General features: G+C 38.7%; 1 protein-coding gene across 3 annotated transcripts in view; it reads left to right on the top strand.

The window, feature by feature from the left end:
- Positions 1 to 23438, top strand: part of PPFIA2 (PTPRF interacting protein alpha 2) — a 627181-nt gene that overhangs the window by 162608 nt on the left and 441135 nt on the right. For 2 of the 3 annotated variants that reach the window (XM_065422656.1, XM_065422651.1), the window contains exon 1: positions 4923 to 5003. The exons of the other annotated variant lie outside the window; for it this stretch is intronic. In XM_065422656.1, coding sequence (XP_065278728.1) covers positions 4923 to 5003 — 81 coding nt within the window. Of the gene's footprint in view, positions 1 to 4922; positions 5004 to 23438 lie in introns of those variants that run through there. 3 annotated transcript variants of the gene reach the window in all.

Here is a 23438-nt window from a genome sequence, read left to right as displayed (position 1 = left end):
GCAGCATCCTCTGATAACCCTGTTAAGAATCAGGGGGAGCTAGGGACCTGACTTAGGACTTATTTAGATTGTCCAAAGGTGAAAAGCTTCAGCTTCAGGCCAGAGACCAGGGAGGAAAATACTCTTGGCATGGGCATAAAAATTATGTGGAGGAAAGTTATTGGGGTTACCTCAATTTTCCACTTCTGGGGGAGGGCCTTTCCCCAAAATGTTTTGCTGGCTGGGAAGATAAACAACAGAGGAGACAGAGAGTAGAGTTTGAGTTGGCTTTGCACAACAGTGCTCAGCACTCGCCCCCATATGCCAGCCGTCCATTACCAGCACAGCTCAATAGGCTGCTGTAAGGCCAGCTATTGCCATCAGGTGCCACTCTGACCCCTGCTGGGCAGGCAGAAGACTACAGCAATGGCTGTAGTCTGTGGCTAGCTGAGCTCGCTCTTGTCTGCAAGTCCTGAGGTGTAGCAGCTGGGGTAGCAGTTTCTCCTTACTTTTTTGTGGGAAAGGTCTGAAAGTGTCTGTGGGCTGAAGAGGGGTAGCTATGAAATTGGAGAAAGTAAAAGAAGATGGAAGAGTTTTGACAAAGGGAAAGACTAGGTCAAGAGGCAGTTTGAGGGAGGAAGGGATGAAGGGGGGGTTGGGGTCTTGGGAGGAGACCTTGCAGGAGCTTGTGGGAAATAGGAGGTGACTGTGAAGATTTCACATAGACATCTGGGAGGGAAAGAGAACAGACTTGGAGGTGGTGGGGATTAGTGGGAGGGTGATATTTCAGTACACCCTCTTAAGTCTGCTCCAGCACAGTATAGAAGCCAGTCAAAGGAAGAGAGCCAGCAGGACACCAAAGTAAGCATTGTGGAGGTGACTCTTGCTTTCTTTGTTTTTAAGGGGTGAGGAGAAAGGAATTTTTTGGACTGTACTGAAAGAAGCTGGCCCTCTGAAGCTGTGGGGAATGTTTGTCTCCCTTCTCCCCCTCTCAGCCTTTGGGTCAAAATTATCCCACTGCCCTGAAGTTTAATGGTGCTTGTAATGGTAGGGTTTGGACCTAAGGAGCGCCAACTCTCAGAATTGGGGGGATGATCACCAGTGGAGAGACACATTTGATCTCAACAGATATGGCCTATAAATGGAAGAGTTTATAGTCTGTTTGTGAAGGCCTTCTGTTATTAGAGTGTGTGCTCCCTCCAGGTGTTGATTGACCAATGGCGTTCAAGCTGGTCTAGGTCTCAAAAAGGTTACCTCGCTATTTGCCAGAAATGTCGTAAGTGTTATTTGCCTGACCATTGTTTAGTGCATCTTTTGTTGAATTCCATGACGTGCTAATTTGGATTTTTATCTCTGTCGGACCACAAATGAAAATTCCTTTTCTTTTAATGACATTTGTATGTGAGATCCATTCCCGGCCAGATCCAATAAGATATGTGGGCTGGTATCCAGCGTTTGTCAGGCCCACAAAGGAATGCTGCTTCTTAAAGAATGTTACTGTTCTAAAGGTTTGGGATGTCATAGCCCTGGCTACCAAATTTCAGTGCACCAATATTTGTTGAGGAGTATCTTTTTAAAATTTGGCTTGGTTTATATAAAAGATTTGCAAGGTGTAGGTCAAAAAGTGGTCAACAAAACACTATTCATACAAACTAGACTGAGCCAAAATAGGAGTTATTTTTAAAGCTGAGTTTTGAAACATGTATTTTGTTCTGTCAGGGAGATCCTGGGTTGAGAGCAAACTTGGGTCTTTTCCTGCTTAGATTGTGGTGAGGGGATGGAATATATTGCACTTCGGTACCCTTCTGGTGCTGTTAGTCTTGGAAGTCTACTTAGACTTCTGTAACGCATTTGACTGAGTACCGCACAGCATTCTGATTTTAAAAATTACCATCATAAAAATCAAAGCAGCACATCTTAAATGGATTAAAAACTGGCTAATTGATAGAGCTCAAAAAGTAGTTGTAAATGAAGAATTATCTAACAATAGGGGTGTTTCCAGTGGCGTCCCTCTGTTCAATATAACAGTTATCTGGAAGAAACTATAAAATCATTACTGTTAAAATTTGCAGATGAAACAAAGATTACTGGAGTAGTAGATATGAAGGACAGATCAGTTCTACAGAGTTATCTGGCTGACTTGGTAAGGTTGGCTCATTTGAACAACATGCTTTAATATACTCAAATGCAATCTCATACATCCAGGTAGAAAGAATGTAGGTCACACTTAAAGAGTGAGGGACTGTATTTTAGAAAAGCAGTGATGCTAGGAAAGCAAGGTCATAGGGGTTAGGGTAGATAACCAGCTGAAAATAAGTTCCCAGTGCAATGTTGTAGCTAAGAGAGCAAACACGATCCTTGGATTTACAAACAGGGGAATATTGAACAGAAGTAGAGAGGTGCCAAGACCACTGGATAGGGTATTAGTGAAACTGCTACTAGAGCACTATGTTTAGTTCTCATGCCCAGACTTTAAAAGAATGTTGACAAATTGATCAAGGTTCAGAAAGGAGCTACAAGAATTACTTGGAGTCTGAAAACCTGCCTCACAGTCAAAGACTAAAGTAACTCAATCTATTTAGTTGCTCCAAGGGAAATTTGAGAGCTGAGTGGCTCATGGTATAGAAGTAGCTAGGTGGGAAGAAGATCTCTGATAGTAAAGGGAGCTTCACTGTAGCAGAAATACACATAATGAGATCCGGTGGCTGGAAACTGACACTATACAAATTCAGACTTGAAATAAAATGCAATTTATTTAAGACTGGGGATAATTAACCATTAGAACAATTTACCAATGGGATGCGGTCTTGAAGTATTTAAATCAAGATTGTGGATGTCTTTCTAAAAGGTATGCTCTATCTTAACCAGAAGATATGGACTTTTGATGCAGGAATTACTAGGTGAAATTCTATGGGCTATATATGCAGAAGGTCAGACTTAGACAATCATACTAGTCCCTTTAGTCTTGAAATCTACAAAAAACATTGTTTATTCATGAAACTGGGGGGAAATATCAGCAGATGTTTGTTAGGAGGATTATAAAGCAACAAAATAGTAGCTCAGAATGAAAGGTTCCATACTGAGATTACCAAAGATGTGGAGTTTCTACTTTGGCCAGTTGAGGGACCCTAATGCCTAGTCCTTTCTAAAATAAAGGAGAAAAAATAGACTGTACAGCTTCTATAATCTACTTCTCCAGCAGAGACTGATGAGTAGCTTTTGCAAGCTTCAGTACAAGAATGGGTTGAAATAACAATTCTAGAGTAATTATGGCCACTTCTGAGTAGAGTTAAAAGGGAGTGGGTGGGAAAGACTTGGAACAGAGGGTGACTTTCTCCCATTTGGTTTACAAAATATTGTTATGGGATATATCGTACCATAATGTGGACAGCAGCAGAGGTCAGCATGCACATTTAAAGAAAAGGGCATCTGCGTATATGTGGGAATATATGCCCTCTATTGACTGTTATAAAAGCAGAGGAACTATATTATATTTAGTTGCTTTAAAACATTAAGATGATTCAGAATGAAATGCAGAAAGAGAATAAAAACCAAGCTGGCAGCCTGGCAGCTTCTTAGTCTTTTGACAGATTCCATTTTTAAATTTGTATTTCTTAAGCTGTTTCTCTCTTGTTTTTAAAATTTTGTATAAACGTAACATGCTTGATAGAACCATAAAGGCATCTTTCTAGCTGTGTTCTATTTTCCATCCTTTCCTCAAACCCCACCTTTGAATTATGTGTAAATGGAACATTTATTTTTGCTGTTAAAAGGTGCCAGGTCATTTGAATATGTTCTTTTATGCCTTCCTGTAGTCTGAACAATCTGTGTGAACAAGTAACATAATGAATCCTTGTTGCCTGTTCGGCATAGATGTTTGCAAGTATCATTTTGTGATCTTAAAAAAAAAAAAAAAAAAAAAAGGAATGGATTTATGCTTAAGAAATAGCTCCAAGAAATGTCTATATAGTGTATTTCACCTGTAGATCCATTTTACAATCAATGGTTTGTGTTATGAATTATTAAAATGAGATGTCATGGTTTCTGTAGAGTGGCTTTGAGAAAAACATGAAGACTGAGGAAAAATGTAAAATAATTTCACCCTTATAATTAGTATTGCTTTTGAAGCCATTTCTAAAGATAAGGGACAAATAATGAGAAAAGAAGTCTGTGTTCCATTAAATGTTAATAGTCAATATGAATATAAACTGACTTTATTTCTGTATCTCTGTTTTTCATTATGTTCTCAGTCTATAGGAGATAAGTCAAAAATTTGTTTAGACATTTTCATATGAAGAGCAATGCATTATTTTTTTCAGCTGGGTAAAAAGACAATGCAAAAATTGTATATATTTAAATTTTAAAATAAAACAATGGTCAGCAAAAGTAAGAGTTAATATGTTTGTTAATAACTGAAATGATAAAATAATCATTGTTATCAAACATAGCTATAAACAGAATCTCAGACATGCTCCAGGTTAGTCAGAAGAGGTCCTCTGTATTACACTGTGCTTGCTTGCTTGAAATGAAACTGTGTTATTGGTTAACTGGGATGCTTAGCATAATCACTTTGCTAGGCTGTGGTGGAGGGAGGTGATTATCACTGGGAACAGATGGGCAGGTCCAAAGCATTGCCAGATTCTGCACAAGCTCCGTTTACTGTAGGTTCTAGCTTTCTTTTCTTCAACAATTCTAATTTTTATTCAGCCTGCATGTCTAAAGAACTAGCTGAACTAAAAGGTCAGGGACTGAAGACCTTACAGTTTAGCTCACAAATGTAGGAGTGGGGAATTCAAAATGCTGCCACTCTGTATGTGAATGGATGGAGCAGATTTCATTTCATACAGTTGCCTCCCTAAATATATGAAGGATTTATCTGTAAGCTTAGCACTCTACTCTGCGTCTGTATCTCCTTGTGGATTGTATTGTGTCTGTGATCAGAAATGATTTTCTCAGATATGAACACTGTCTCTGGCTCCCCTAAGGTGCATCCTCCTAATGGGACCCGATTTTATACTTTTCAGGTAAGTGTACTTTAATAACATTGGTTATCTGGAAGTTAAAATGTGGGTAAACTTTGAATCAGAGTAAGCTAAATAGGATAAGAAGCCTGTTTGTTAATGGTGTTTATTTGGGGAAGAAGAGATGTAAGAAATTAGTATTTTCACAAATCAGTTTACTTACTTATATGTCTGTAATTGAAGATGAAGTTGCATTGAGTATGTTTTTATTATTGATTATTTTCAGTAATATTATCCTTCTCAGGTTCATTGGATTTTGTAATTTCATAGCCAGAGCTGCATTAGTGTTCACATTTAGTAAAGAATAGACACTTTCTTGGCATCATCACAAATTTCAAATTGTAAAATTCAAAAGTATTTTTGAAACTTTATGTAATGTACCTGTCCTGATAGAGAAATGTTTTTAATATTCTAAATGTAGGTTAACACTGTCTGGGCTTTAATTTGATTCATTTGGAGAGTAGTAATATATGAGCAATAGACAGCACAGCAGGAATCTATTGTTAGGACTATTAAGGTTTTCAGTGTGCAGCCAACTTTCACCTCATGCAGGTGAATAGTCTTCTGTGCTATAGCTAAAGGTAAGAAAGTATTGACAAAACTGTGATATGTTTGATGTACAAATCTCTTATCCCTAACCTATTTCAATAGAAAGTGAAAAATGAAATCTTTAATGCCTTCGATCTAGAAAAATAGGTAAGCCCACATTAAGGTTTGACAAAAGTGCACCCTACAACACTCTGGCCCTGCATAACAATTCAAACTCATCATTACTTAAACCGACTGTCTCTTTCAGCTCAGCTTTAAAACAAATATTGCCATGCTTAAATATGTGTATCAGTCTTCATTTGGCAATTACTATACAGTATTCTAGAATAGCACCTTAAATGTATAACAAACTGAGTACATTCCCAGAACAATCAATATGATGAAACAAAGTTTATACTAAAATACTTAGCACCCGATGCATTTATTACATCTATTGAACTTGAAAGAACTTCTGTATACATTTTTTTTAGTTCATATTCCCTTCCTCTATTAAGCTACTATTTTTAATCATGCCATCCTTACACTGATATCTACTGATAGTTGAGGGCTGTGCTGAAACAGTGTGTGTCTACCTCACAGCGGATATCTGCTGATCCTGGCAATGATTCAGAGCCATGAGTGCCCCAGGGCTGTTCTTCTGCAGAATGACTACTTTTTTCACACACTTAGCTCTAAACATTCTTTACAGTCTCCTGCAGCTGGGAACTTTTACACAGCTCTTGACATCAGGTATTCTTTCTGAGTCTCTTAAATTGAAAGGGTCAGTATAGTCAACATGCTCAGTCATGGCTGTTTCATCATGTGTTATTTTTTGACCATAGAGCCTCTGATAGTAACTTGATAGAAGGCTGTTTTATGTAGGTTTACGTTATGGTTAGAAATAAATACCCAGGCCGTAGCATTCATTTTCACATGAACAAAAAAGTCTCTCAAGAACTGCTTTATTTATCCATAGGATTTTGGGGTGAGAGGGCATAATCTAAAGGAAGAAATTAACTAATTAACTAATTCTGGATGCTAAGTGAGCAATATAACACTGACTGATTTTGGAAAATGAAGCTGCTATTAACAGGATAGGTTGTCTGTGTATTAATGCATTTGGGTGTCATTGGGAGACCATTAAAAAAAAAAGACACCAAATTATATTGTTCTTCCTATAGTGTTATATTTTCTTGCTGAGTGCTTTGAACCTGATGTTAAATAGTGAAAACAATATGTATAGTTTTAAAAACTAAATAAAAGAAATAAAGCATATGTAAAGCACCCCCACTCTTCTTCAAATCTCACCTCAGACCCCACTCACTTCCTTTGCCTTGCTTCTAGCTTTGACTTCCATTCCTGTGCTGTCTACTTTTTCCCTCCTGTCCTACTTCAACCTGTATTTAAAAAAGATAAGAATTGGTAAGATTTGCTTAATAATGAATCTGTATTTGTTTTATCCCTAGTCCCACCTTTTGTTACCATCTCTTTTTTCCCGTTAGCTACATGTTTTTAAACTTGTCTAATTTAGATAGTAAACTCTTTGACACCAGGACCATCTCTTATTGTAATATTTGTAAAGTGCTATACAAAGTTAAGGCACTATATAAGGGCCCTGGAAACTCATATACATGTACGTAGTTTTAAGCACATGAATAGTACAGCTGAAGGCATTTGGATTACAGACATGCTTAAAGTTAAGCCCACGAGGAAAGGTTTGTAGCATTAGGGCCTAAACTGTGGTTATTAATAACAGAGCTGTTAAAATAACTTCACTGACTCAGAATCTCAACATGTAATATTATCCCCATATGCCTACAACTGTATTAAAAGAAACAAAGCCTGTGCACAAATCATATATGTGTTACATACTTTTAAACTGAAATTCTTAGGAAATAAGACATAGTTAGACTGCAGGCCAATGAGTTATAGTTGCCTTGTATAAATGTAGCGAGCATAGTTCAGCCATTGGGCAGAGCCAAAACCACTAGAGAGCTGTGTAAAAGATTTTGGGGAAAGCATTTACCAGATTTTTAATCAAATGCTGTGACTGATCAACTTAATTTAATATGGATTAAAATACAGAGGGCTGAGTTCTGCTTTTTCTTCATTTAATACTCAGATGTCTTTCAATTTTTGCTAAAATAGCACTTCACTAAAGATGAAGGATAAGACTTGGAATCAGCTTCTCCTCAACAACTGAAATGTTTAAATAAGCATCAAAGGAGAGGAGATTATGAAGTGTGCCATAAATATGCAAATTCACATAAAGTTTTTGCATGATTTATTTTAAGCAGGTTATGCTAATATAGACATTTTCTTTCAAATGAATTACAGTGTTTATGAAATAAAATTTCCATATGTAACATGAACTGGAATGAACAAACTTAGCCTCTATTTATTTATTTATTTCAAAAAGTCATATTTATGGCATATCATATACTTGATGTCCTGGTCACCCAGTGTTCAGGAAAAGTATTACAGGTATTAGAAAACAGTATTTAGACATCTGTGGACTCTTTAGAGACTGAAAATATCGGTGTCTATATTCTTCAACGCAGAAGAATCGTCCTGAACTTCTGATAGTGTTAAATTTTGATCTGGGCTGCTGTATTTGCTGAACTGCTTGTTATCATCAAAACAAGTCTCTGGGCTTTGATTGTTAGAGTATACCCGATCAAAGCAATTAAAACAGAAGACTACTCTGAGATGAGGTTATATAAAGGAGTTACATGGTGTGTGACAGTAACAATTGATTGGGAATTATATCATTTTAATAAAGATTTATTTTAATAAAAACAAATAACATGCAGGTTTTTAGGCTTCTATATATCAACCAATCATTATTTCACCTTGTTTGCGTGGGCATGAATATATTTAGCTTTTTTTATGTAAAACTTGGTAGACTTGTGTTGCTGTGTAAAACAAGGCAGATATTCCTTTTTCTTTTTTTCTTTTTAATTTTTCTTTTGCCTTGTATAGGAAGATACCATTGCTGCTGCTGTACATGGATGATTTAATTTGCCATCAGTCCTTGAAATAAGAATTTATCTTTAATGTAACTTATAAATGTCAAAGTCCAAATATTACTAACATTAAATTCCTCTTTGGCTGGTACATGCATTCCACTGTGTGCACAATGTATTTCATTATAATACAATGATTATGTGCATAATGTAAGTGATGATGGGGTCAGCATGGCTTAAGCAAGGTAGAATTTCTAACTATGTTTTTCATCATGCAATGGGATGCCCCTTATGAGATGCAAAATTATATTTTACCCAAGTTTTAAAAATATTCTGAAGGGATAGCTCAAAAGTAGCTGAACATTTAAACTTCAAATTTGCTTTGTAAATAGGGTACGAAGCTTCTGTGCTTTGCTAAGCTGAGAAAACCCGCTGTAAAATAATTTATGTATATGTCAATGTATATTCACTATATGCAGTCAAAATTCTTGCCTTTTTGTGAAACTGGAAGTCTTTGCTAAGAAATTGTCCAATCTAAATATTCATAACTTTAAAACTATGGAACCTATTATCTTCAAAGTTGTGTTGAAGTTTGTCTCAACAAAATCGATCAACAAACCAAATATGAGATCTCTATGTTGGGTGTCTTTGCATAAGAAAAATGATTTCCATAATGACGGTAACATCAGAACTAACTATTAAAAATGTCTTGTAATTTTCAGTTATTAAGGTAATATCATGTCATGTAAGCACAGTTCTCAGTGATGGCCAGAGAGTAGTGTACCACCCCAAGTGGAACTTATGAAAGAATTCTGCACTAGAGAGAGAAACCTTCCTTGAGTTCCCCAGTGCACAGAGCTATGCATGTCTGCTAGATACATCTGGGTCCTTCGCCTTCAAATCAGTATTGTGCAGCAATGAATTACAAACACATTAAAACTATCTCATAAAATGAAGAACCTAGTTTTTATTTTTATTTTATGTGTATGTGAAGTATTATGGTGACAAAATAAAAGTCATACTACTTATTAGAAAACTAAACTTATATATAACCTATCACTAAAATCCTATTGTGCTTTTATAGTCTGAACTAAAAACAAGTAAGCAAGAATGACAAAAATATATTGGTAGATACTGTGGACATGTGGCTACAGTTGTATGAAAAATATTATTATTTAAGGAATAGCATGTGATTTCTATATGGCAATAGCTGAAGTGGGCAAAGTTAAGCTGTATATTTATCCTGACATTACATTTCCTTTTTTTTATTATTATTATTATTATTATTATTATTTATTTTATTAGTATGAGTGCTTCACTCACCATCCTTAAAGTTCTCTTTAATACAGATTTCTTGTATTGAAAAAGTTGTAATTGACTCAAAATGCTCCTTCTGTAACAGAGGACTTACCTAACTTATTAAAATTTGTAATGGCTTTCACTTACCATGAACCACTTTTCACCTTAGGTTATATATGTGTGTGTGTGTGTGTGTACATACACACATATATAACCTAAGGTTATATTCAATATATATTCATTAAACGCTCAGTTTTCTTTTCTTTTAATACTTTAAGTATTTACACAAATGCCTTACACGATTACTTGACGTCAGAGGGAAGGTCTTGAAACATTGTTAGTAACATTGCAAAATCCTCTGTGTTTGTACAGTATGTTGTGTTGTAGTGATAGGGCCTGATTCTCCTTTGCCCTGCACCTTGTATCATTTACACCAGTGCAAAATGGGTTTAAAATCTACTAAATCTGATTGGTAGGGTTTTGCACTCTTTACATAGACTATGTGAAAATGTGAATAAGTACACAATGTGCAAGACATGAGAAAATCAGAGGCTATTGTCTACTCTGTGGTGTCCACGGGCTGGTCTGCAGAAGTTTTCTAGAGCTGATTTCTCTCTGCTCCTTTGTGGACTTCCCTTGACCTGAAAGTGTACAGGCAATTCCTCCAGGGAGTCTGTTCTCCTCTGAATGTTATACCTAAATAAATATCTTCCTTATTACTGAACCCTGGATCATTTCTCCCTACTGATACAACAATGCTCTTAATTTATTTGACAAATTCAATCATATTTGTGATTTTCATGTTGTGCGTTACAATCCTAAAGGCATGTTCAATGTGAAAGTCACAAGTCCATAGCATGCTGGTGACTGTTGGATAGTTTAGTCAAGTGCTATTAAACATGAAATAAAAGTCCTGTTGTAGAAAGTGCCAAGGGAGTGACTGCTTTGGTTTGCAGAAGTTTGTGGTACAGTTTGAGTGGGGCTGCTACTGGACTTTGAAAACTGCCTGAAACCCAGCTAGTAAAATGCAAGCAGTACCAGTGGCAGCAAAGCTGCTGCACAGCAGTGGGGCATTTTCAAAGATATACAGCATTTGAACTATGTCAAGGAGAGGATAACAATGATGGACTAGTCAGAATTTAAGTTATATCCTGAAGCTGAATGTGGCAAAGTCATTTAAAAATCTGGGCAGAGTCACAGCAAGGAGACAGTCATGAAGTGATTTGCCTTGTAATTAAAATGCAAATATTCAGTAGCAATATAAGTGGCTTTTGTATGACCTGGAAGGTAGGAGATTTATGGTGGGGCAAATATGTTTGCAGGCTTTTTTTTAACAGATGACAAATAGTCGGGGGTGGAAGACTGTTTCAAGTTATAATTCTTAAAGGATGCCCTATGCCGTCATTTATCACTTCCTTTTGTGGTCTGTATTCTTTTTTATTCTTCTTCTGCAGAGAACAAAAGCCAGACATTTCTGCTGAAATAAGGAGATGTTAAACAGGGTGTTATCATGCTTATATATAATTTCTCCCAATACGAGTCTCCCTAGAAAAGAAGATGTAAATAAAATGTTTTTTTATATACAAACCATTATACAAACTGAGACAAAACCATATAGAATTCTGAATGAATAATGTATACATGTTTTTATACATTGAAACAAAGTATGACAAAGAAACTTAGACTGTTAACAGAAGTTTGGTTTTCTTCACAATGGGCCAGATCCTCAGCTGTTGTAAATCACTGATATCAAAGGAGCTGTGCCATTTTATACAAGCTGAGGATCAGGCACTTTGATTCCAATAAGAATAATCAATGTTGGCTTGAACCCAGTGATATTTTATTAGTATTTTTAACAATACCATAGAATTAGTATAATAATACAGTGGTGTGTTAAATATTGAGGGCTATATTTAGTTAACCCTCAAATTTCTTTACCATTTTTGCAGTGGAGCTGGTTTGCCCCCTGCAGAGATTGTAGAAGACATGGCACTCAGACCCAGCATTCCCCTGAGGTCCATGACATATAGTCACAGAGAATAGCCATGAAAAAGTCCTGTGCCTGCACCCTGGTTTCTGGCTCTCCTCTGGCTTCTCGTCAAGAATCGTGCAGCAGAATCTGCCTCTCTATCCGCTGTTCCCACCCCCTACTCCTACCATTCTACTTAAAAATCAATGGCACTATATGGCTACAAATTATCATTATATCTTTTTCAGTCATTCAATAAAATGGTCTAAATCTTTTTATGGGACTTGCTGCTCTGTATGCAATGCACTGGGAAACTTGACTGACTAACAGACGGAAGAATGCTGAACATTAAGTGGTATATACTGATTACTTTGGACAATCCAAGAGAATAGCTAATGTATGATCAATTATAGATCAAATTTGCATATTCCTATGGGCTGAAACATATATTCCTAGCAAGGAAGAAACGGCAAGCATCATGATTCTAAACTAATAAGATGATTTTACTGTTAAGAATGGAGACTGGAAAACACAGTAGTATTTTTGCTTTAGTAAGTAGTTAAAAGGCACCTGTGTGTATGGAAATCTCCCGGTTGTAGAGATTTATTCTATTAGATTGTCTTACATCATTCATCCTTAGATTGCTTTATCTTAAACCCCACTATGTACTTTGGCAGCAAGAAACAGTAAGAAAGAAATGTGTGCAAGGATTATCAGCTCTGAAATTCAGTCAGAGGAGACTGATCATTTTGAGTCGGAATTCAATCTCCAAACAAACTTTACATTTTGTTTTTGCTTATTGTGCCAGAATAGGTTTATCCACACACCACAACACTTTTCAAGCTGAGTAGTAACCAACAGGAGCTGTCAGTATAGTTTTCTGCAGATAATTGCTGGGATCCAAACAGAGAGACTGTTAGGGCCAGGTTGTCTCCCACTCTGCAGGCCTGCACTGGGGAATAAGGAGGCATAAAACACCTCCTTATTCCTCTGCCCCAGCAACAACAGGAGGAAAGCAGGCTCTGCAGAGCTATTACTTTCTCCTCCCACGCAGGTGGGGCAAGAGGGGGAAGTGAGCAGTAGGAGGAGTCTTGGCATTTTCCCCGTCTCTCCCAACATATTAGGCCCTACATCTGCCCAGGGTTCATACACTGTTCCAGAAATTGGGCTATAGTTAAGGTACATCCCTCTGGAGTTAGCTGGCAACTAGGAGGCTGACTATGACTTGAAATGCTACCCTAGGCATTTGTTTTCATTTATGAGAATTTGAGGAAGGAAGAAAGAAAGCTGGAGCAAGGGAGTGCTAATGTTCTGCAGAAAACATTGGGACTTGAATGTGGCAGTACTGCCCCAATTTGTGTCATTTTGGTAATGGTTGCTCACTCCACTCAGCTGGTGATAAGATGTATTCCAGTGGTGTGGGAACCAGGGCAGGACTTGGATAATAAACCATCCTTATGGGAGAAGATTAGAGAACAAATGGAGGAGAAATACAGGCTCAATTTAATGTTTGTTAAGGGGCAAAGCATAATCCATTGGAGTGAGAAATGCAGATCATATGAGTTTCTGTGGATCTCTGTACTGAATAGCTCATGTAAATTGTAGGGAGAATTTGTGGGGAAGTAGCTCCTCTTCCTTGATGGATAATTTAGCCATCTTGCTATGAATGCTATTGAATCTTTCCCCTCACCATCTAGAGGAAGAATACTAAAAGAGAATTAACGTTACTGTTCCTTTGTATGTTTCATATGTCTTGAACACTTGCCCCGGCTCTGCAATGTGCTACTGCTTCTCCAGACTATGTTTCAGATTAAAGCAAAAGGAGGCCAGTACCATCTCTTGGGCTCTCTGGTAGAGCTTCTTGGGATGGTATGAATTTGGTTTAGAAGACTTTGTCCAAGTGCAAGCTGCAGAATTTTGTCCACAGACAAAGCCCTAATTTAAGAATTTTTTTCAGCAAGGTGATTGTGATGAGAGAATGTGGTTCTATTGTCTGGTAATCTGGAGGAATCAACTGTAAAGACTTAAATGGGACGCTAGAATCGGTAATTCTGTTCCTCATGAGTGGAAATACTGAATCTCCATATACTTTAAGACAAATAGTGTTCTGGGGGCCAGTCTAAAGGATAAAACAAACATATACAAAACACTCCAAACCATGCATTACAAAAAAAGGTACATGGAATTTACATGTACTCACTTTGCTTATATAATGCTCTTTTCTGTCTTGTGTATGTAGGCTGTAAGCTGTTCAGGTCAGAGGGACCGTTTCTTACTCTGTGTTTGTACAGAATCAAGCACAATGAGGCCTTGATAGCCTATGATCCTCTATGCATTACAATAATAAGAATGATAACTGGAGTTGGGTGATGTATTTTTAGGTAGAGCTGGTGGAAACTCAGAATTTGTGGTTCCTGGGAAATTTCAAAATTTGGGTTTGGTCTAAACTGGAACAGAAACAAATATTTTTGAAATTTCCCACAAATCAGAATTACTGGAAAAAAATACTTTTGGAATTCTAAAATCTCATTTTAAAATTTATTATTTTACATTAATTAATAACTTATCAGTGGTAGAAGTAGTGCATATTATATGTCAGAATATAATATAACATAATATAATAGATGGAATATTTCTCCTCTTTTTATTTTAAAACTGTGAAGGGCAGCTGCTAGTTAGTACTGTGAAAGTACTTAGTGTTATATTTTCTAGATCAGTGTCTGTGTTGTAAACTCAGTTTGATACTTTGACATAAAATAATAGACTATTTTAACTATTATGAAATATAAAAAATAAAAAATGAAAATAAAAATATTGAAACAATTTGGGAATTATGAAATAAAATTATTATTTATTTAAATTTTTTTCCTGCTGGAATGTTTGTCAAAATGATATATTTTCTGAAATGTTTGAATTTGTCAAAAGCAGCATTTTTCATCAATAAGTGTTTTGACAAAAAAAAATCCAACTAGCTCTAATCTTGAGGCATAACAGAAATCTGTCCTTTTTCTTTGACCTGTTTCAGGGAGAGGTTTGCTATCCAGAGATCTCTCTACCTGGAACAGAAATAGAGCACATGCAGAGTGGTTTCCAGAAACCTTTAAATGTTTGGTGGTTGTTCACCTGTTTGGTGCTGAAAAAGAAGTCTTCTAATGAGTGATTCAGGTATTCTGAATTGGACTTAGTTCAGATTTAAATACTGATTTTTTTCAGTGGTTGTTGGTTTGTGGATGTGTTGGTGTTTGGTAATTTGTGTTGTAGAAGGATTATAGGTTTCATTAAAGCACAGACTACATGTTTCTCAAATAGTGGGATGGTGTTTTCATATTTGCAGATTATAATATTCAAAATAGACACTTTATATAATGAATATACTAAACTCTCTTCTTTTTCATCTGTTCTTGTTTAATTCAGTATCAGGTGGGTAGTTATATTAAAGAATGTTAGTGGAGGGATTATGGGGATGTGATGCTTTTGAAACGATACCTGATAATTCAGTTGGTATTGTGATTCACTAAAATATACAAGCAAATGAGAAAAACAGATTCACTATTTCCACTTGAGAGAAATAGAATTATTAATTCATAGATATCAAAGTTATCTCTTAATATTTATATACTAAAATGAATTATACAGAATCAAGTAAAAAAGACTTCTGCTCCCATGAAATTTCTTTCTTTCAAGTGATAAATAGAATAAAGGATGAGCGAAATATGATTTTCTTGTACAAGAAAATATTTAACTCTAGGTACTTTGTACCTATTGCAATGTCACAGTATAAAACGTTGAATTTAGTCACAATTTCAGGCATAGAAGATGCTTCTGCTTTGTATTACTATAGAACAAAGTCAATAATCATGAAGTGTCCATGGTGCTGAAAATGTACTGTTGATGCAGAGTTAGTTCAGTAAACTATTTAAAAAAATTGAAATACCAAGTGAAGATGTCATGTCTGACAGTATCTGAAACACCAGCGGTATGCTGTGTATGTAAGCAGTGTGTGATTTGCAGTTTGGCTCATTGATCATTTTAATAAGAAATTATTCCCAAAGTATTTTTAAACCTTGTATGTGAAAATGTTATCTATTTTTGGCAGCCTCTCTGGTTTTAGGATTAAGCAAATAGGGAAGTGCTAATAAGCATGAGCTAAATGAGGAAGCAAAATAAAAATGCTTCATTTATAAGTGGTAATGTTTGTAACTCCTTCCTTTTCGTTGAGCCACTGAAATCCCTTGTCTCCACTACTGTGGCTCATACGATGGGTAGGCAGACAGGGAATTATTTAAGATTAGTAACTGAATCTCTGTTTCACCTTGCTTAAATCTAGAATCTCAGATTGGCTTAGTGGACAGTTTTGGTTTATCTCATTAGATCAGAAAGTGTACGCTGCTTCTGTAGGCCGAAAGCCTTGGACAGTTTGGCTGGCACTATCATGATCTATCGTAACACATACAGAGACACCTGGTAAACGATAGGTAGTATAGAGAATAAAATCCATGATTTTCTTTAAAAGTACTTGAACTAAAGGAACAACTTCAGTAGCTGTCAACAGTAACATCCCATGAGTCTTCAATGAAGGTCTGACTGCAGTAGTAGCTTGAGGACAAGAATATTGTAATTCACTCTGTGGGACACACAGTTTCAGCTGGTGTGTAATACAGATTCAGCCATCTTCTGGGTGAAATGAGCTAAAGAGATAATATTAAACTAGGACTTTGCAGCCTCCACCAGCTCCCCATTCACTATCAGATAGGACATCTCTCTTTCTTGTAACTATCACAGAAGCTATGATCATTCGATACATATGGCCAACAGAGCCTAGATAAAAATATGAGGGAGCTGAGGAAAAGCCGTGATTCTAGATCAACCTCCCCAAGAAAATCAGCATTAATTCTATTTTCACCAACTTCAGATCATGGTATAAAACTCACTATCATTGAAGCAATTCCTCAAAGAAGGAAAACATGGAACAGAAGAGCACATGTCAAAGGACTCCAAAGCAGAAGCCAATAACTAAACCAATGTGTTTATCCATTGTGGATAGATCTTGCAGGGGAACATAATTTGTTCCTCCTTTTATTTTTACTGGTACTGTCTTTCCATGCCCATGCCAAGTTTCTTCAAGGATGGAGAGCAATCCTAGAGATTAGTGAGAATTCCTAGTGTCATGATGTTAGTCTCATCACCCCGAAGGTTGAATTCCTTCTAAGGTCTGGATTACTAGATGGGAGTGTGATGAGTTCCCCCCAGGGTGCCACCTGGAAATGGGGTACCACTGAGCCCCCTGACCCACCAGCCTGGGCTCCCTTTCACACTGTATTGCTATGACAAGCTACAAAGCCTTCCAGCCTGCACTTTCACCAGCATACATACAGGTAGGGACACACCCAGCTGCAGTTAAAAGCAGGCTCTCTGACCAGCCCCTGCATGGGAAAGCTACTCCGAGCTCCTTAGGCATTCCTCCCCCCTCCCCCTGTAGTATAAACCCAAAATTATACCATCTTGTGCTGCACAGGTAACTGTACAGCATAAGCTCATAAAATTCACCTCCTCCCTCAATGTGGAGAGGAATATGCAACACCTTTTGCCCCTGAGTTATGATTCCCACACACTGGTTTAGATAAAGCAAAAAACAAGTTTATTAACAACAAAAGATAGATTTTAAGGGATTATAAGTGATAGCAAACAGATCAAAGCAGATTACCTAGCAAATAAACAAAAACACAAACTAAACTTAATATACTAAATAGATGGGGTATGAATAGCAGATTCTCACCATAAGAGATGATACAAGCAGGCTTCAGATTCTTAAGGGGAAAGCTGCACTTGCTTACAGCCTTGCATCCCCGGGTGGTCTATTCACAGGCTAAAAATCCCTTTAGCCTGGGACCATCACTTCCCACAGTTCTGTCTTTGTTCCTCAGGTGTTTCCAGGTGTAGTGTTATAGGGAGAGTGAGGCCCCATCATGATGTCATTTTCCCCCTTTTATATTTTCTTCCCACTTGCTGGAAAGCTCTTTTGCTGTGACCTGGGTCAAACAGTTCCCATTGTGTAGAGCTATCTCTGAGAGGTTTCTATTGTACACAGTTCCTGACGTAATCCTTGTGCTTGTGTGCATTTCCTCAATAAGCCATTAACATTGTTTGGCCTTTTTACTGTTGTACCTGAAAGGCTGCTTGTGGGCGTTTTTAACCTCAAAACATGTTTCAGTAACACATACATAGCCAAATTTCATAATTTCACATATAATGATAGCACATACAATCAAATGAGATATTAATGTCTAGCAGATCCAAACCTTAGAATAATACCTCACAAGGCATACTTTGTGCAAAACATATCCTAATTATATTACTGTGAAGAATATGGGGTGCAGTGTCACAGGGAGTTCCAATAGGTATTTTTTTTTTTAAGTGATAATTATGTAGGCATCGGTTGTTGCGTCATAGCTAAAGCTGAATTGAGTTTTGGACTTAAGAGGGTAATTATGATTAGTATTTGCTATAGCTCTCTTCATCCATAGATCTTGGTGCACTTCTGCAGAGGTCAGTAAATATTATTACATCCATTTTGCGGTGAGGAAAAAGACACACACACACGCACACACACACACACAGAAGTGTTACCCAGTGAATTAGCTGTGGCATACAATTCAGGTCTCAAATGGTGCAGAACCCAAATCTTTTTACCCTCAGTCCTGTACTCCATCAGCTGAACTATGTTGTCTTCTAGCAGGCCAATCAGCCTCATAATTGAAACACAAGACTACCCCTGCTTGTCCCCAGTCTGGACTGACTGTCACATTTAGAACACTTCTAACCTCTTTAAACAGAGAAGAGGAACCAGAGTCAGTGATCAAAACTCAACTTTTCACATGGTACAACATAATCTCCAGGCAGCTGATTCCAATTCAGTATTCAGTTTCTTAGAAAAAGTAATACGAATTATTAGGTGATTTTCTCTTTTAATGATGCACTGAAATGCTTTTGAAATAAATAAATACAAACAATTATCTGTCTGCTTTGAATTAGCAGAATGCATGTGGCAGCTTTGACATGATTAAATACATCATTTTCAAAGTGAGGGGTTTAATTTTCCTTATCAATATGAGGTTCAGGTTTCTGGAGAGTTTTAATTCCTTGCCACCAATCCCCCAAAGCGGAGCAGGAAGCTGCATTACTTACAGCATTTTAGGTGTTTGTGATGTCATGAAGTCCTGGAGGTGAAGGTGGGTGAGTAATTTTAAAATATATTTGGCTTTAAATGTATTAAATATTTATTTCTATTCATTTATTCTAGCCAAGATACAGGATCTTAATTTAAAAAATATATATTCTAAAATACCCTTTAAGTTCACTTTTAAGATCTAACGACAAATTGATTCCTTAGATACACAAAAAACTATCCCCATATTTTACTTATATGACATTGTAATTAAATATTCCCAGCCTCAATCTAAAATCTCCAGATAATAATAACTTTTACCCTATTGTCCTTTAGGGCATTTCCTTGTCACAGACTTTTAATACTTCAGATTTAAAGTACTGCCGCATACTCTGTGTCAGATGTAAAATACGTTTGTTATCAGTTATGACTTTAAAAGTCAGATATTAAATGAGCAAATTAAAATAAAATCTTTATCTCATAACCAAAATAATTTGGGTCAGCTTTTTATAATAATTTTCCAAATAGGGAATATGATGCAATAATCTTGAAGGGCTAAATCAGGGGTTGGCAACCTTTCAGAAGTGGTGTGCCAAGTCTTCATTTATTCACTTTAATTTAAGGTTTCGCGTGCCGGTAATACATTTTAACGTTTTTTAGAAGGTCTCTCTCTATAAGTTTATATATAATATAACTAAACTACTGTTGTATGTAAAGTAAACAAGGTTTTCAAAATGTTTAAGAAGCTTCATTTAAAATTAAATTAAAATGCTAATCTTAAGCTGCTGACCTGCTCAGCCCGCTGCCAGCCTGGGGTTCTGTTCACCTAGGCCAGCAGCGGGCTGAGCGGGGCCTGCGGCCGGAACCTGGCTGGCAAGGGGCTGGCAGCCAGAACCCCAGGTTGGCAGCGGGCTGAGCGGGGCCGGCAGCTGGGATGCCAGTTGGCAAGGGGCCTGCAGCCAGAACCCCAGACCCACAGCAGGCTGGGCGAGGCCGGGGGCCAGGACCCCAGACCAGTGGTGGGCTGAGCGGGGCCGGCACCCCAGACCAGCAGCGGGCCGAGCGTCTCAGCCCGCTGCCAGTCTGGGGTTCCATCTGCTGGCTCCTGCCAGCCAGGGACCTGGCTGCCGGCCCTGCTCAGCCCGCTGCCAGTCTGGGGTTCTGGCTGCTGGCCCCTTGCCAGCTGGGGTCCCAGCCGCCGGCCCCACTCAGCCTGCTGCCAACCTGGTGCTCAGGGTGGGGGTTGGGGATGTGGGGTGTGCAAGAGTCAGGGCAAGGGGTGTGGGAGGCCTGGGTATGTGTGGGGAGTGCAAGAGTCAGGGCAGAGGGTGTGGGGAGTGCAGGAGTCAGGGCAGGGGTGTGGGGGGGCTGGGTATGTGTGGAGGGTGCAGGAGTCAGGACAGAGGGCTGGGGGCATGTGAGGGGTGCAGGAGTCAGGGCATGGGGTGCAGGGGGGCTGGGTATGTGTGGAGGGTGCATGAATCAGGGATGGGGTTGTGCGGGGGATGCAGGGGGCTAGGGTGCAAGGGGGTGCAGGGGTCAGGGCAGAGGGCTGGGGGGGATGGGCTGGGATCAGGGGGGTGCTCCCTGCCTCCTGAGCAGTTCACAGCAGGGGGCTGGAGGGATACACCCTGCTCCTACCCCCCCTTCCTCCTGCCTCCCTTCCCCGCCTCCTTACCGGTCTGAACAGCGAGGTGCTGGGGCTGCTCTTCTCTCCTCCCTTGCCAGGGCCATCAGCGCTGGAGAAGGAGAGGAGACGGGACTCGACGCAGCACGCTGGGGGAAGAGGCGGGGGAGGGGGAAGCTTGGCTGCCGGCGGAGCCTGCAGTACAGAGAGAGCGGTAGGCGGGGGCGGAGAAGAGCGGGCTGGGTCGGGCAGGGTTTTTAATGGCACGCTGCTGCCTGCCAGGGTCTGGCTCAGCCCGCTGCTGGGGTTCGGGATCCCGGCAGGCAGCAGCGTGCCATTAAAAAACCATCTCACGTGCCGTCTTTGGCACGCGTGCCATAGGTTGCCGACCCCTGGGCTAGATTAATGTTTTACTCTAAACCCTGAGTAAGGGCCATGTGGAATTGTGCCTGGAGGAGGCTTGGGAAGGAATTGCAACTCAGAGCGCCTCACAATTCCTTCCTTGCTTTCTTGATCCTAGGGCTGGAAGTACTTTTCTGCATCCCTTTACAGACTTCAGCTAACTTGCCTTCTCATGTGGGCTTTACTCTACTGGCTTGCACATTGTAGCAGTGAGGGAGTGAAGACAAGGCTCAGCCAACTCCCTGTCCCTTGTGAAGGAAGAGAGGCTCCACAAAAACTGCTAATCTCCCCAACCACTGGAGTTGTGATTTGGGCAGGCTGCATGCAGCAGTGTAGCTTATGTCCCGTTACTCCCCGGGAAGTCATGTAGGACTCAATGACAATTTAGCCCCAGATCAATTGTGTAATATTCTAAATGTAACACCTGAAGGAGTAGTCAGTACACTGCTACCTCGATATAACGCTGTCCTCGGGAGCCAAAAAATCTTACCGTGTTATAGGTGAAACTGCGTTATATCGAACTTGCTTTGATCCACCGGAGTGCGCAGCCCCGCCCCCCTGGAGCACTGCTTTACCGCGTTATATCCGAATTCGTGTTATATCAGGTTCCGTTATATCGGGGTAGAGGTGTATTTATGTGTTGTTTTGCTGAGCATCTCATTAGATCACATTATTTAAATACCCATTCCTATTTAAGTAGACGGTGTCAACTTAATAAATCAGACTTTAGTTAGGTAAAACATTTTTACCTAATATTGTTCAAACTGAAAGAGATTAGAATAAAAATATTTCTCTTTTTTTCCATTTTGCAGCAGTTTCTGTGTTGTCAATTTCACTGTTTCCCTGTATAGACAGTGAAGCCCTATTCCACACTGCAATCCTCTAGAGTAGACACCCCCGTAGAGTCTAATTAGTATCAATGGGAATCTACAGAGTTCTGTGTTTAACAGATCCAGTTGTAGGATCCAGAGCCACAGTTAGTTTCCCCTTTTGTTTGTGTTGGATCTCTCATGTTTAAAAAAAAAAGGGGGTGGGGGGCAGGAAAAATGGAAGTTAAAACCATAAAAATGGGTGAGGACATTTGTATCACCTGTGCATGAAACAGCTTTTAGCTAGTTTTGTTTTATTTTTTAAACTGACTAAATTTCAAGTTGTATGCAGTGGTGTTGTAACCATGTTGGCCCAAGGATATTGGAGACATAAGATGAATCCGCTCCAGACCTGAAGAAGAGCTCTCTGTGAGCGTGAAAGCTTGTCTCTCTGACCAAGAGAAGTTGGTTCAATGAAAGATATTACCTCACCCATCTCGTCTCTCTAAATTTCAAATTAACAGTTTCCCTTTAGACCATTTATATTACTACGTTTTATTGCCAGTTGGAGGTGGTCCATGAATCTGCTCATGGCTAGTTATTAGTGCACTTTAACATCTGTAGGGGAGGGCAACCTCAGAAGGACATAATAAATTCTGTACTGAAAAGATTGCATCTCTGTTTAGTAGTTTTTTGATTAAAGTCTCAAGGGAGAGATTTTCAAAGGCACAAAGGGCAGTGAGGCACTGATCCTCCCTGGAAATTGTGCCATTGAAAAGCTATCCCTTAAATTATACTAATTAAGGTCCCAATCCTGCAAAGACTTAAATGGGTGGTTAACTTTACTCCCTGTGAGAACTCCCATTAACTTCCGCACTTGTTGAACTGGGGCCTATGTGCGTTCTAGAATTGCCTACTATGTACATAGATTGTAGTAAAAATGATATGGCAGCATGTTTTTTGTTGTTAAATGATCTGAGAAGCAGTTGGCATTTTATCAACTGTCGACTCTCGTTTTGTTAAGAGAAGTCAAGTGGCTCTTGTAAGCATATCTGTAGCTCTGAAAAAGAGTGTACCTAGCAGCATACGGTAGCATCATAGTTATCAAAAGACTTTTCTGCTTTCATTAGTGTTTAGGATGCTAAGCTAATTGATTTTTGAAGTATCATACAGATGACATGAAACTAAACTATGTGTGCTTTAGAATTGTTTCTGTGTCAATGGAGGATTAATCCAAATATGTGCAGTTGCTCTGAAGGGCATTTGATGTTGTGAATAACTTGTCTTTTATTCTTAAAGGTAAATCATATGAAATAGATGAGAACTGCTATCACATAAAATATGAATAGACAGTTTAGAAATGTTCTGACATTTATTTCTGAAATATTTCACTTCTTGATAAGGCTTCATCCACCAAAATTTGAGGTGAGGTGGGGCTGCCTGGGCCCAAAGTAGCTCTTTAATCCCTTCCTTTCCAGTGCAGGGTTGTGTACCCCTTTACAGTATTACAACATGGAAAATAGCAATTTAGAGTCTGGTGTAAATTGCTGAAAATGTTCTTGAAGAATATACCAGTTTTTTTCAGTAGCATTGTGACTATTTTTGTATAGTTAACAAGGTAAGTTGCATCTTTGATCTCACCTATTTGTCTTGCACAACATCTGAAGAGACGA

Source organism: Emys orbicularis, chromosome 1, assembly GCF_028017835.1.
Source record: "Emys orbicularis isolate rEmyOrb1 chromosome 1, rEmyOrb1.hap1, whole genome shotgun sequence".
Classification (NCBI taxonomy): Eukaryota; Metazoa; Chordata; order Testudines; family Emydidae; genus Emys; species Emys orbicularis.
Note: the sequence above shows the minus strand (reverse complement) of the source record. Positions and strands in the feature narration are given on the sequence as shown.